The 15,896-nt window shown below is 45.5% G+C and overlaps 2 protein-coding genes across 5 annotated transcripts in view; one reads left to right on the forward strand and one right to left on the reverse strand.

Moving 5' to 3' along the window:
* Window positions 1-15,896, reverse strand: part of LOC101079281 (mitochondrial import inner membrane translocase subunit tim16-like) — a 65,648-nt gene that overhangs the window by 18,279 nt on the left and 31,473 nt on the right. The window lies entirely within an intron of this gene.
* Window positions 118-15,782, forward strand: vasnb (vasorin b). 3 transcript variants are annotated; one of them, XM_003964644.3, is made up of 3 exons: window positions 119-391; window positions 4,596-4,656; window positions 12,048-15,782. In XM_003964644.3, the coding sequence occupies exon 3, from the start codon at window positions 12,081-12,083 to the stop codon at window positions 14,133-14,135; it is 2,055 nt and encodes a 684-aa protein (XP_003964693.1). In that variant the 5' UTR covers window positions 119-391; window positions 4,596-4,656; window positions 12,048-12,080; the 3' UTR covers window positions 14,136-15,782. The 3 variants fall into 3 exon arrangements, with proteins under 3 accessions (XP_029692279.1, XP_003964693.1, XP_011602275.1); XM_011603973.2 differs by lacking the exon at window positions 119-391 and adding an exon at window positions 406-559; XM_029836419.1 differs by lacking the exon at window positions 4,596-4,656 and having other exon boundaries at window positions 118-391.

Genomic DNA, 15,896 nt, shown 5'->3' on the forward strand with positions numbered 1-15,896 from the left:
AATGAAGACATCCAACTGAAAGGAGGTTGGGACGCTGCAAGGTGAGTTGCTGCAGCTCTCCAGCGTGTGTCACCCGCTCCTCCTCTCCTCCCTCCCACCCCCGGAGCCTCCACTCTCCGCCGAGCTCACAATAAAGCGCTTTCTGTCCACGGACTCGGCACTTGCGCGCATTCCTTGACGTGGAGGTTCGCGAACCTCTCCGAGGATTCAACGACGAGCGTTCGTTCATCACTTTAATGTGCTCGCGGAAACTTTTTTAAGAGCGAGGGAGACCGAGTTGGGGGGTGGGGGAGGACGACGAAAAAGTCGCAAGTCTGGAGTTTATCGGCGAACTTTTCTTTTTGGATAAAGCCGGAGCGCCGCTGCGCTCGCAGCCACCTGGAAGCACAGGGTAAGAGTGTTCTCTGTTCTGGGCTTATCAGGTCCCGGTAAACGTTTGAAACTGTTCAGGAGTGAACGATCAACATGCGCAAAGACACGTCAACGGAGCTGTCACGACAAGAAACGGGGCTTTTTAACTAACTGCAAGCAAATCCAGACCGGCGGCGTTTCTGTCACTGTAGGTGTTACGCACGTTTCTATGTTTTCAACCTACTATTCTATTTTATCACAACAAAGTTAAGTTAAAAAGCACACGCGCGGCATTAGTTTGAAACATAAAATAATCCGTGAAACATAAAATAGAATTCTTCGAATTTTATTTAACGCATGTCGGATTTTATCGCGGATATCTGCGCCACTAATATTCAAATACTGGCATTAGAACAAAGGTAATCTGGCACTGAAGAGTGCTAATATGTGCAAACCAGCCGTCGGGGCGGTAATGAGGCGAGCTGGTGCTGAACCGCAGCGCGCACGCACGGAGCCGCGCCGATCCGCAGTGGATCCCGCAGCCGCACCGGAGGAAGCGCCGATGCGCAAGTTCGACCGGGCTTGATGTGGAAGTCGAATTAATAACTCCATCATTTGGTTTTTAGACCGCAGTTCCTGAACAGATCATCCACAAATCCCAAAGTGTGGAAAAGGCTTCAGCCTGACTTCAGCAGTGTAGGTTGCGATATTAAAAATAATCTCAAACAGTAAATTACGAAGCTGCTGAGTTATTTACAACCAAACGATACCCCGAGGACAGAGAACCGCTGGATTAGACGCTCCTGCCAGAGTTCAGAGTGATTGATGCTCCGCCAATATTAAAACTGAATGGTTAGACAATATATTCTAACCATATATAATGAATGGAAACAAGACACAGTGTTCAACACAAACTAAAGTTGAACAACCAGCACACTGACGGTAAAGAGCTGGTGACTGAGCGCAGCGGCTCAGACTTTAACCGCTCAAATCATAGAAGCATCAATTTGTATTTATGCAAATGTGCTGCTGAGAAATGAGTGAATATTAAAAAGATCTTTTAATTCGCCACGGAATCCTTAAAAGACAGCCATCCACCCGCTTCTTTCTTTCCAAATATGACTGTAACATCAGCTGTGAGGCACCGAGCAGAAGCGGCGACATTTCCCAAGACGTCCCACCAAAAGTTTGAAGCTTTAAGGTGCTTAATCCGTGTTAGGACATTCCTCCGACTCCTGCTCCCCCTTCCATTCATCATACAGATGTTTCACTCCATAACGAAGGAGAAGAGTAAAGTAACTTTTCCTCCAAGTGATGTAAGCGGCGATGCAGCCGATGGCCCCACTATTAACTCGTACACCGTTCTGCTGCTTGTTTCTTCACTGCATGTTTCCTCCAAGGCTGTCATTATGCTGTAGAAGAAGCTACCGGGTCACTGACGGCTTATAGTTGTGGTAATTGGTTTATATTGTGCCAGACACAGAGGACCAGCCACAGGTGGCCAATTATCAATTGCTAATGTGGAGAAGTTTCTGGCTGGATGGATCTGACACTTACAGGACACCCGTGTGACTGTTACTGGGGTTATTTCTAATGCGCGCAGCTCTGCAGTGCTGCCTTCGACTGCACACAGCAGGCTGTGGCGTTTGTACATTCATTAGTGGACATTAAACCAACTCTCCCTGCATGTGGACAAACGATGAAAGATGGTTCTTAATGTGCGTGACCCCCCCACTATGATGTAAATAATTTGCAGTTTGTCTGACTGAATCAGAGTGGCGTGATGATCGGCACCCTTGATGAGGCCACACATGCAGCCGTGGTGTTTACACATGCTTGCTTCGTGGTAGCGGACTTTATTGCGCAACTTATGGTGACACTGTGATGTGATGTGCGACGCAGTAGCATGCTGTGGGAATTATCTTCGTCCTTCAGGACACGTTGTGCCTTAGATGCTGGTGTGTGGATGGAAGGCATGACTGAGACAGAGGTCACAAAGGCAATTTTCAAACAATTACTATGACGGCAAAGATGAGACCACAGGACTCTGTTTACCAGGGTTCTATCAGAACCAAAACCAAACAAAAAAATAAAGTTTAGCCTGCAGGAATTCCTCATCCACTTCCAAATACGTATTGTTCCCAGTTGCGGTCTTTCAATTGTTGTTATTTACCAGAATACAGACTGAACGCTGCCATTTTCTTTCTCAAAACAAGCCTTGGAGCTCAGTTTTGTACCAATTAGAGGCTACGCTGAACTATCTAAGCCTCTGCATTGGAGGGATTAGAGGGTTAAAAGTCAGGTGCTGAAACAAGGAGGCCTGGTGAAGGGAGGAGTGAAGGAAAAAGGAGGGATGGGAGAGCAGCCTTCACGCAGCGGGCAGACAGAATGGAGTCGACAGGGGAGAAAATGGGAACAAGTGTGTGAATATGTGTGAGATGGAGGGAGCAGGAAAGAGTTCGTATGAGAGCAGCAGCAACTAATGTAGATGTGTCACACATAAAAGCCCCCGCCACACACATCAATGCGGACCCAGAGGTATGCAGAGACCAACCCCATCCCTGACGCCTGCCAAGTTAAACTGAGGACGAGTCTGCCGACGAAGCCAAATGATGCTTTCAGAAGAACCACTTCAAAATCAGGCGTAAATAAAAACACACGGGCGATGGGATCTGAAGGCTCGGGAGCGCCCCAGCTTGAGCTCAGACCCCGAATAACCCCTGACGTGCACGTCTACTGGCACGAACGCTTGCTGTCGTCGCATTTTGACAGCAAAAAGTGCCTCAAAATTAGTATAAAACCTCGACATCGGCTTTGCATTTAAAAAAAAAAGAAATCCCCCAAACTCTTTTAGCCGCCCCGTGGATGTTTGAGGACAGGAGCGGGGTGAGAGACAGATGGGGAATCAGTGAGGAGACAGGATGAGAGGGAGGAAGCTCATCCCAGAAAGCCACCACAAATTGCTAGATCTCAGTGAGTCCATAAAAAAAGAGAGAAGGGTTCTTAATCTCAGGCTGTAATTACCACTGTTCAGCACTGTAATTAGGAAATGAGCCTTGAACCAGATATTGTGGGGTAAGAGGAAGGCGAGGGGCTCGCACAGCCATACCTGCACCATGTGATCAAAGTCAGACGCCGCACGGGCGAATCACAGATGGAGAGGAAGGTCGTCTGCTTTGACAATCAAAAGAACTTTAATGCTGATTCTTTTCCTGCCACAGCCAATGAAACCTGATGTCTTTATCAGATAGCTGGATACCACCGATTGGCTTAAATCTGTAAGTCAGTGGTGAGTGACAGGGCCACAAGTTTAAGCTTGTCATACTATATGGGCAAAGAGCGTATGAAGTCGAGAGGCGCACCTCGAGCGCTACAAGCACCTTGTTTATCCCACCCGGGCAGGTTTACAGGGTTTGACTAAACGGTTGTCAGGTTATAATTTGTCAAAATTGACAGCTCAACTCGGCCTCCCCAACGTGACTCTGGCCCTATAAATGCTCTGAAATGCCCAATGCCTGTGTTTGGGTGGACACAGGTGAATAAAGCGAGGGAAAATTGCAGCAGCCCATGCAAATTAAAGACCAAATGTCCTGTGGGAAGAGGCGGAAGAGGCAGCACAAAAGCGCTAAAAGGTGCACATGAGGAGAACATTGCTGATGACAGTTTTAGCCTCTTTGCCGATACTCGGCTCCCGGCAACAACATGCATCAGGGGGAGATTTGGGTGTGAAACCTGTCACGTCTGATCCCAACAACTCATAACATGATAGATAGAAAGATACTATTTAAATTGCGAGTAATTGACTTGACACGTGGGGAGGATGCAGCCAGACACGTGGCTGCGTGAGCCACAATGAAATGTAAAGTAGTTCACCTCACATGACCTTTGTTGATCTCCAGAGAAGATCAGGAGGGTGAAACTCAATCTTGCAGAACACACTAGAAACCAGGCTATAAACGTGGCACAACACACACACGCGATACCACAGATTGAGAAACTGACAGAGAGAAGAGTGGTCGGCCCGCATTCTTCGCCTGCCGCTCGCTAATACTCCTGTGTTGCCACACAGCCTGCCGGCACTCAGCACGCTCCCGCACACAGCTGGAATCCGACCAATTAACGACAAAATAACTTCCTGTTTTGCATGGAGGCTGTTAATGTTACGCAGCAGGGCTGTAAGTTCTGAGTGTAAAAAGACGTGAGCAAAAGGAGCAGGCTAACGGGTACTATTGTTTCAATTCCAGAACAAACAATCTGAACCCAAGAAGAGTGGCGTGGGCATAGAAGCAGAAGCCTCTTCATTGGGTGAGTCCGGTGTTATTAGACGTTAAACGTGATGGCCCTCTACAGACAGACGTAGCGTCCTGATGTCACCACCAGCATCCGCCTCCATCACAACACAAACAGGCCTGAGTGACAGGAGTGTGAGATGACTCATCAGAACTAGTTTTGATGTCAGTAGATAACACATTTTAGACTATCTGCATCCAAGACTGCAAAACCACACAATGCACGTTATTGTCGCTAACCCCCAACATCCTCCAGTGTAAAAGACCGAATGATATGCAATGTAATCTGATTACAGGGTGTAAAGATATAATCTGCCTTTCTGTGAAAAAATATTTGCCTGATTATGCAGTCTAGTATATTCTGCTGAACTGTTCTAGCACAAAACTATGTATCTCACATAAGCTTGGGTACGATAAACATGTTTTCTGTCCCGTCTGTAACACACACACACACACACTCTATAGACAAGACTGTAGCACACAGTGGTAGTATCTATTACCTTAATAACCATATAAAGTTATTTTCCTGAGCCTCAGGAAGAGCTCCAAGGTCCTCCCATGAAGGAATTTGTGCATGGTGTGTCTACTTGCTGACTGTAAAATTAATAGCTATTCTGCTAACAGGCTGCAAGTCAGAAAGTTCTGTTTCCAATTCATGTGTTGATTCACTGTTGATTCTTCTGTCTCTTTAAGGTCCTTTGACTGTGACAAATGTGCTTAATTTCCTTCAAATAAATAACCTAAAAGCAAACAGAAAGTCAAACAGTGCTCTAAGATAGTATTATACATGTTTAATTTGCAGTTAATAATGTTAATATTTCTTCATAAATGCAAACAAAGATCTAACGAATGTGGTCTGATACAGCAAAAATTCATCCACTACAGAGCCACACAAAGATCCATTGTCTTTGGTGTGTGTGTGTGTGTGTGTGTGTGTGTATAACAGGTTAGCTCAGGAATCTGCTCACCTAATGTGTGAGCAAGCGAGCTGGTCTGAAGGAAGAAAACAAAGTATTATTCAGTCTCAGGCTGTGACAGTCAAGCTAAAGACCTCTCCAAATCAGGCGTGTTAGCCGTCCGTTGACATCTCTCCTACATTTGACTGAATCCGTTTATCTCCCTTCATTTCTAATACAGTATGAAAATCTTAACTGGCAATGAAAATGCTAGCGTGACACTTTCAAATCAAAGTCAAATCTACAGTGGAGACGGCCTTGTTCTATGTTGCGTCTTCAACGACGTGAGCAAGTTTAAGTTCTCTACTTTTTTGAAAAAGCACCATTAAAAATGTGAAACTGTATTATTCTAATGGAAAAACATGGTTTTCTGTTGTTTGAAGATCATTTTTTAAATGTTCTTTGCTTCGGCACCACTCTGATGAAAGCCTCCCATTAACTGACTCTTGACTGACGTTGGGCTCCAACCTGTACATTCATCTGCCTCAGTCACTACCCTCCTCCTCTTTCCTCCTCTCAGCTTGTATGTTTTGGCTATGAGAATCAATCGTGTCGTGCACACCTGCTTCGGGTGAATTCAGGAACAAAGGGTGAATGCTGACGTTTTAATAAGCTGCTGCTGACTGATGTCTCTACATGTGCAAAAATATGTCGGAGTGACTGTTGATGCCTGATGATCCTGTTGGGTATGAATGTGGACTGAGCAGACATTTTGAGGATGATGGGCTGGTAAACAGTCAGCTAAGGGGGTAAATACAGGGGCACCTGAGGCCAAGGAGGACGGGGAGGGAGGCAGTCACTGTTGGGGGGTGTTCAAACCGTGTAGCTTGACGGCTGGTCTTCCAGAGAGCCTCCTCAGTGGTGGCATTCATTTCGCAATAAATTCCTTTGTGACAGTGTTATCAGGAGCAACGATCTCCATTTCCCATCCATCTTGTATTCGCAGCACACCTCTTGCTGCTTATCTCTTAATCACAGATAAATGTCCTCGGGCCAGAATGGCAGGAAAAAACTTTATCTCTTATTATGGGGATGTAGTTGTTGTGAGGTCCTGAAAAAGAGGCCACGCTGCCTCATTCCCGCACTCGAAGCTACATTTTCTACTCTCGCAAAGTTTCTAGCCTTACAAACAACAGTTGCATAGTTAACCAAAGGCCCTGAGGGGGCTGTTGTGGCAGGTGAAGGAGACGTACCTCGATCAAATTCCTGTCATATTCTCGTTGGCTGCATGAGCAAACCTGAGCGAGGGGAGGAGCAGTTCAGGACAGCTCGAGACAGTTGTGAGTCAGATTCAAGTGTTGCCTGTCAATCGCCGTGCGTGATACATGCTGTGTATTTTAGCTGTAAGAAACTTGTAAATGGTTAGAGCATGTTCCAGAGATTAGCTGGAAAGATGATCTGTGTGCGCCGGCACACGAGGAGGGAGGCAAATGTGTCACTTGCTGCTGTTTTTTCAGAGCCTGCGTGACACTGTTTGTCTAACAAGGAGAGGCAGCCGCTCAGTGGGTCTGCCTCCCGGCGGCCTGACTCATCGCCAGTCTGTTCTGGTCTCCGGTTGAAACCTTTGCCTTTGGAGTGAGCAGCAAACGTGTCAATACACACAGTCAATGCTGTGTTGTCTACCCGCTTCAAGAGTCGCTGTTTGTCACAGCCGGTTGACTTCCAAGGAACCTTTCAGTGTTCAAAGTGTGTTGAACTGATTGCGGCGGGGTTGGCGAATACCATCGAAGCAACGTCAGCCGGCCTAACGACAAGTTACGTTATTGCAGTTATGTTGGGAATGTATCACGAGGGCTGGAGCGTGCGCGCCGAGCCTGGCTTGTGGCTGACTGATAAAACTGGTCCATCCAGGTGTTTCTAACTGTGGGTGCACACGCGCGCACACACACACACACACACAGTGCAAACATGTTGCCATCCCCACTCTGGGCCACAGCCTCTGAAATGTTTGTCGAAAGAAGCGAGAAAGAAAGGCTTCCTTTGTGTGTTCTGTTATCCAAGGGACATCCTTTCCCCCCCGGTCATGCTAATATCAACTGTTTTTTTCCTACTTATCTAAGTGTAGCTTGCTGTATATTAAAATAGAAGTAAGAGGCCGTAGGCAGGACGTTTTGCAACTGAAGTGTGACAGATTCAACCCAGCTCAAACAAACTCTGCACTGGAAGTCAGGTCGTACAAACCACAGATGGGCCGGGCCGGACGAGAGGCTTCCTGATGCTTTACTGACTTGCACAGACGCTGACTAAACGGGCTGAACAGAGAAATCTGAAAACAGACGAGTGCTCTGGTGTTTTGAAATGCTGTGCTGGTGTAATCCGAGAATCCTGCAGTTAAGATGTCAGACAGACATCTTTGTGTGTGCAGGAGATGTGACCTGGAGGCTATCCGTCCTGAAGGGTCACAGGGATGGGTGCAGTGATGAAAGCTGGGTGTCAGTGTTGACAGATTTCTGTGCTGAAAGAGGGTCGAGAGCGCTTCTCTCAGGGTCCCTTAAAACAAATTTAAGTCTGGCATCTTCTGCTCGATCTTTTGCATTCTTGAGGAATAAATAAGGAGGAGATGATCCACGCTTCCTCTAGAATTATGGGCTGCCTGCTTGGGGGCAGTGGTTTCCCCCAGTCTCACCTGACTCACATCTACCCACGAGGACATATGCTGGAAGCCGCAGGCATCAGCACAGGTTGCATTCGAGGGAAACGGGTTTAGGGTGCCCTGCAGGACTGGAGGAGTCACTAGTTTTAGTGGTGAGGAGCAGTCGGCTTCAGATGTGTGTAACTGGAGCTGGGTGTGTGCCAGTATCAGAGAGGGTCTGTTATCGGGGGATGTCTGTGCAACGGTTAGAAGAGAGGACACGGAGTAGTGAGCAGCGGTGGAAACACTAATCTACAGACTCACCTCTGACCTCTGAGGAGCCACTCTCTGCCTCAGTGCTTTGTCGATGCTATCTGGAATGACTGGTTGGTTTTCTTCTATACCTTCAAAGCCCTCTGGTGTTAATATTTTCACAACGTAGCTCTTCAAGTCCTGTAAAATGTGACCAAGGCAGACCCGAGACACATGTTCCCTATGGTGCTGCAAAGGCCCAGTGTTAGTTCCACTGTTACATTACCCTCCCAGTCACCCCTGGAATGTATATTATGCTCTCTTTCAAGTCCTCCAGCTGCAGTGTCTAATAGTTATACTTCACACTGTCCATATTTGTAGTCCTTGTCAAAACCATAAATCCAGAGAAGAAAGAGCTGCATTTCTCACCACTATCATTTAAACCTAAGAAGCAGAAAGTGTATGATGGGGAAAGAAAAAGAAGAGATGTAAAGAATTTAAAGAGGACACAGACAAACAGGAACCGTCAGCTGCTTAAGCTGTTAATTCAAATAACAAGCGTCTGACGTCAGCTCTGGCAGAGGTGATGCACAGCGGACATGACTCTAATGGTCTTGTGGTCAGGATAAAATTATCTGAAAAGCCTTGTTTGTTCAACAAATTACACAACGCCAACAGCCCATAATCCCCCCTTCATACCGCTACAAAGCGCAGTAATGATACTGTAGCTTCAAAAGGAGTGTTGTCAATGACAGACACAATAAAATTCCCCTGATTCCAGCAGTGCACCTCTGCCCGTGTTTACATTTGTACTCCGGCGGCTTTGTGGAGGTGCAGCGAGTAGTAAACAATGAAATACTTCCTGCCTTAAGCTGACAGAGCTGTCGTTTATAGGCTCATAGTTTGGTGCCTGACTGCTGAAACGGGCCCTCTCGCTCCAGTACTCGTTATCACCGGAGCCGCAGTTGCAAGTCTGTGGTGTTGACAGATGTGAATACATGACCCGGCGCTACTGCGATAAATATAATATTTCATTCTCGTGCACAAAACAAGAATCCTTTAACAGAATTTAAGAGGCCTCTTTAGCAGAAGTATGCACTCTGTAGCGTGCAGCCTTATCACCTTACAGTAAGTTGGCACGGTGCCTCCCTTTAGTCTCTGACTAAACCTTCCGTATTATGCAAGTTCACAGTGACCTACACCCCCCCTCGCACACACAGATGTACACACACCACATCTAGAGCCACCGTCATGGCCCCCTCCTTTTTGGCCTTCAGTTCTCAAGATAAGAGCTCTTGACGCTTGGCCTGCTGGGATTTAATTGGCAAAGCCCACTTCACCTTCCCAAAGCCAGGTCTTATCCACCTCGGTGCCCCCGCTGACGGAGGCCTGCTTTTGTCTGCACAGTCCCCCCGCTTCTGTTTTCCTTCTCTCTTCATCTTTGGAAAAAATGAATAAAAACTGCGCTAAGGGAGTTCAGGGAAGGAGACAAAGAAAATGCCTTTCTTCTCCTTCCATTTTTGTTTCTTTAGGTTTTCTTTTCAAGGTGATGTTTTTCACTGAAAATACAAAGAGGAACCCACGTTTTTCCCATGTGCTCTTGCTCCTGAAGAAAAAAGAGAATCTGACCAATCAAACTACGATATATCTGCGATCTGGTGGAATTCACAGACTGAACCAGCCCCCACATCAATCCACCTCCCTGCTGTTTCTCCTCCACTTGGGGTTATCAGATGTGCCAGGCCCAGTTTGGAATCGGGCAGATTCAAATAAACATTCTCCTTCAAGGAGCTACAGGAGAGTCACCATGTTGACTTTGAAAGAAAAATACTCTCGGCTTTATCTGCATAGCTCGCTCTGCCTTGATGGTGTTGTATGTTCTGGCTCTAGATCCCAACAGTCATCTCTGACTCCACTTGTAGAACACACCAAGTCAAGTTCCTCCATCTCAGAAAGGAATGAAGTTGGAATTTTGACAGCTCTAGATGCAAATTACCACTCTCATAGAAAAAGCATGCAGTGTTTGCTCTGAACAGGCACCCATTAAAATACACCACTCCCTCCCTGGCGCGTGCGCGCACACACACACACACACACACACACACACACACACACACACACACATTTTGTCTAATGTGATCACTCTACTGTTTAGTTCTGTTTGTTGTTATATGTTTGACCTCATGCTGTTAGGCTACATTCTTACTCTTTTTTGTGTTTCTGGACCAGGTAATGAAATAAACCTTTTCTTGAAGGTTGTTTATGAAAACATCTGGCCGTCCTACGTTGCAGTAATTATCGATTACTTCAACTGAACGTTTTATTCCCCACTGGAGCAAAAACGGGGCACTGGTTCAGGAATTCTTTCCAGGCTCCAGAGGCATTGTCCAAGGATTATCTACACAGTAACCCACCTGTAAAAGTGAATTCTCCTTCCATTTACACTTTCACCTCAGCTGCCCATTCAGCTGAAGCCACCAGCGATCTGCATCGAATCCCAGCCAGGACAAAACCACCTTTAAGCAGCTTCGCTGTAGTGCTAAACGGCTGCACTTTTTCTGCATGGCTGCCAAAGCTTAGGTACTTTGCTGTGCTGTTAGCAGGTGGTGGAACTAAAGCCTAGACAACTACTTCCTTTAATCAAGCTTCAGTGTTTAAGCAGCATTACTTTATTTTCTTTTGGCTACACACAGAGAAATCTGTGCCACATCTGAATGAGTTTATGCTCCAGAGAAAAAGAAATAAATGACCAGGGAAAGTTTCCAAGGAGGTTTCTATTTCAACAGCAAATGGGGGAAAATATGCTGAAAGAGAAGGGAAATAAATGTAATAGTGCTGGCCTGAAATGATGATGCAGGATCGTTTTACCCGAGTGTACCTTCCAGAATCCCCGATATTCTCTCCAAATAAAATGCCAAACAGTATCTTACCAAATAATACCATTAACAGATAATTGAGATGACAGAGTGATAAACGAAGCCCGGAAGTTTCATTAAAAAAATATTCCTCATAATAAGAACAAAACTGCTAATTCTTGGATTTTAATGCTTTGAACAGAGATTTTGCTAAAAAGAAAATAATACATTAATACTGTACATTGGAGGAGAAAAAAAAATGGCTTCAGTACAGTAAAGAAACAGAAATCCAAGGTATGCAGTGCTAGAACAAAATGTTCTGTGTGTCACACATTTTTGGCTTATGATTTAGGTATTTGTGACACCAACAACTGCGCCATTTAAGGCGTTAAATTTAGCTCCCTCAGGGGTTACATTTGAATCACACAACCTGTAGGTGTTATAAATCACGCAGGTCTACAAGATCTGCACCACTAGCTGCCTTTCTATAATTCATCAAATGTCAGTGGTAATTTTACCAAAGAACTAGCAGAGCAGAGGAATTATTTGTTTTTTTAAATGTAAGCATTTTAGGGTGCCAGTGCAGTGAAAGAGATCATTCATACTGCCTTTAAAAAGGATACCGTTTCTGAAATGATCCAAAATGATCATTTAAGTTTCTAAAGTTGAAAATGAGCCTCACATGTAACAACATACTACTGTTGCAGGTTTGGCTTAATGGACTAAAATGATTTCCCGTGTTACTGAAGGAATATGTCTTCTCTTGTTCTAGGTTGAGCAGGGAGACAGAGAGAGATTCAACACCATGAAGGTCTTTCTAAGTCTGCTGGTGCCTTTTCTGCTCTTCTTCATCCTTCCTGATGGCAGCTTATCCAGCAGCTGCCCAAAAGACTGCTCCTGCTCCACACCTGACTCCATCTTATGCTACCAGAGACGCTCCTCGACCATCCCAAAGGGAGTCCCCTCATCCACTCAGAGCCTGTACCTTTTTTCCAATGGAATTGAGGTTTTGAGAAGCGATGACTTTAGTGGCATGGAAAAGCTAGAAATGCTGGACCTCAGTCAGAACAAACTGACTAAACTTCCTGAAAGGGTATTTGAACATTTGACCTCACTGAGAAACCTGGATTTATCATCCAACCTGATCACTCACATTTCAAAGGAATGCTTCCAGGGAATGACGCTGCTCAAACGTCTTTATTTGTATAGTAATCAAATTGAGACCATCCATCCTGCCGCATTTAATGGTTTGGAGCACCTGCTCGAACTCAAACTGCAAGGAAACAAGTTGACATCGTTGCCTGCTCTCGTCATGCCCCAACTTCTGTTGCTGGACCTTCGCTTTAATGTCTTACCCACCTTGGGCCCTTCAGATTTCCAAACTCCAAATTTAGAGTCGCTCAAATTAGGAGGTGTGGGGCTCACTGGCCTGAATGAGGAGCTTATTGGAAACCTAAAGAACCTCCATGAATTAGACATCTCCGAAAACCAACTAAACTCTTTCCCTTCGGTACTAAAAGAGACCCACGGACTCATACACCTCAGCCTGGCTGGGAACCCAATGGGTCCTCTTCAGGTTCAGGACCTTCAGAATCTCGGAGAGCTGCAGGAGTTGGACATTAGTGGCCTTGGCCTACAGGGCCTTTCTGAGGAATTCTCACAGATATTACCCCACCTCAGAAAGCTCACAATAGCAGAGAACCCTTTCAACTGCCTCTGCTCGTTATCATGGTTACCGAGATGGCTCAGAGTCCAGAGCATCACCTTGGAGAGAACAGAAGAGACCCGATGCCATTTCCCACCTGTTAATGCCGGCAAAGTGTTGGAACGGTTGGACCACAGGGATTTCGGCTGCCCTACAACAACTACAGTCACCACTAGTACTGCCAAAACTACCACCACAATGGTTGTTCCTGTTACAACCATCTCAAGTACCACGAGAGAAATTCAAGCCCCCAGAGTGAGTGACAACCCTACGGATGTGGATGATGGTTCTCCCCTGTCTCCTGTCCCAGCGTCCCCCGGAAGCATTGATATAGATATGGAGAAGAATTTTTTCTGTCCCTCTCACACTTGTTTGAATGGAGGAACATGTCATTTGGACCAGTATGGTCAGGTTGTGTGTACCTGTCCTCAGGGCACCTCTGGCTTGTACTGTGAAATCCAAGATCATCACCCACCTTCACCAACAGATGCTGAATTCCCCATGGCAACTGTCGGTGTGGAAACATCAGAAATTAGCTCACATCAAGCCACAGCGACCTCAATCCTGTTGGACCTTCACCGTTACATTGAAATGCGTCCTTACCTCCGGGGAATCCGCCTGACATATCGGAATCTTTACGGGCCAGACCGCAGACCAATCCAGCTGAGCCTACCAGCATCCTTCCCAGAGTACAGACTCAGAGGACTGAAGCCCAACTCCACCTATGCTGTGTGTGTCAGTCCACTTGGTGCCCCTAGCGACATGGACCGCGTCTGCACTGAGGCTGAAACGGCAGCTGAAACCATCAGGGGGCCTGATGCACGGTTTGATGACCAGAAGTTCACCACAATGCTGATGCCAGCAATTGCAATCCTGCTACTGTTGGCCCTCATAGCAGTAACAGTTGGAGTAGTATGCTATGTTCGCAGAAAGAGGGCCAAGGGTCACCTGGACCTGGACTGTGAGCCCTCTCAACAAGAGATAGACAGTGTAAAAGCTGGCCTGGACAATGGGGCACTGCCTCAGAAACAGCCTCAACTTATGATCCCTGAACCCGCTGTTCAGAATGGGAACCTGGAATACGAGGTGCTGCTGCTACAGGAACACTGCACGGCAAACAACAACACATCTTCCCACAAACCCTCCTACTTTTGACACTCCGGTTCACTCCCCGATGACACAGAGCAGCAACTATTTTGTGATAAAGGAGAACTCCAGCAAAAATGACCAAAGGGTAAACGCCCTCCAGCTGTCTCAGTAGACATTAAACAAATCAGCTTTTACGCTTTAAGAAGCATCAAAAGTGCCTCTACTTCGATTTCATGCACACGTTGTGTCATTAATATTTATTTTCTCACATTGCTGGACAAATCAGCTCTCAAGCCGTGTGGCTGGGACTGATCATGGGTTGTCATTTTTCTAGAGGGTCCTAGAGGGACCTGTGGACAGACTACCCATTTTCTATGTTTATAAAGGTGTGTGCACTGAAATGGGGCTGCACTGCCTTCTGCCATCACACCTAAAGACTATCAGCAATTATTTTTGCTGCACATTGTATCGCCTTGGTATTCGTCCAGAGAGATCAGCATTTGTTGTGAATGACCCCAAATGAAGTCATGCAGAGAAAATGGCTGATGCTTTTTTATTGATTTTGTAGCAGAAAAAAACTTGTCTTCTCTTTTTTTAATGTATGTTTTTATACTTGTGGGAGGTTTTTTTTGGTGTGTGTGTGTGTGGGGGGGGGGTTATTGTGCAAAACGTGCCCTCTGCACCCCCACCTCTTGTGACTAACAGACAAAAAAGCAGCTTAAAATCTTTGAAGATTAAAACATGTTTGGTACCAGCGAAGTCAATCAGAGAGCTTTGCCACCAGAGTGTCAGACAGTCTGAGTAGATGTGAGTCCGGAGAGACTCAAGACTAAATCCCCCTTCTTGTTTCTAAAGTCCTGAGGGTGTTTAACCATCACAAAGCGAGAAGGTAAGTAGGATTATAGAAGGTAGAGAGGGAAGCACTTGACTGAAACCCTTCTGTTTTAGTGCTGCACTGAGTTTCAGCCAGTTAAGAGTTTGCTGTGAGTTAGCATTCACCTGTTTAAACTACACCAAAAACTACAATCCAAAAAACTTTTCACGAATAACAACTTTTATAAAAACAAATGCATATTCCAGAGTCTACAAAAATTGAAACACAAAGAAATATTGTTGTCTGTTCAACTGAGTCTATGGAAAACACAGAGGGGACAAAGAGGCATCCAAATGGGTTTTGAGAAATAAAGAGGACAGACAAGCTCAAAGTAACCTTTTGTTTGTGTGTGTGCGTGTGTGCGTGCATGTGTGTGTGTGTGTGTGTGTGTGCATCTGTTGACATCAGTGATAATGCAAGCACATGTTCTGTCTTGTGCAAAGAACTGCAGACATCAGGTTACTATCAGCTATCCCCTGCATGCCACAGAAACACAAACACACCACACACACACACACGCACACACACACACACACACACACACACACACCACCCTACTTAAAGGGAAACACACCAAAGACACATATCCAACTGTCTACACAATCACCAGTCCGGTTATAAAATATAAATGACCCACAAAAATTAAGTTAAATAACATCACAACTGGAAATTGTGTATAAAAAAAAATTACATTGGAGATAAAAAAAATATTTTCAGTGTGACTGTCTTTACATTTTCCCTGTTTATTTTGGGAAGCGCTTGTTATTTGTTGTGTCTTTTGTAAGTCTGTGAATATATTTGTACAAAAAGTAATATTATCAATAAAAGACCAACAAAAACCACGGTGTTGCTTTTTTTCTTCTAAAAGGAAGACATTGTATAAGAGGGTCAGGCTGATGTTTATCATTAACTTTACCATCTTTCAACCCATCAGCCAGGTAAAAGGATCAAAG

The sequence above is a fragment of the Takifugu rubripes genome, chromosome 5 (genome assembly GCF_901000725.2).
Source record: "Takifugu rubripes chromosome 5, fTakRub1.2, whole genome shotgun sequence".
NCBI lineage: Eukaryota > Metazoa > Chordata > Actinopteri > Tetraodontiformes > Tetraodontidae > Takifugu > Takifugu rubripes.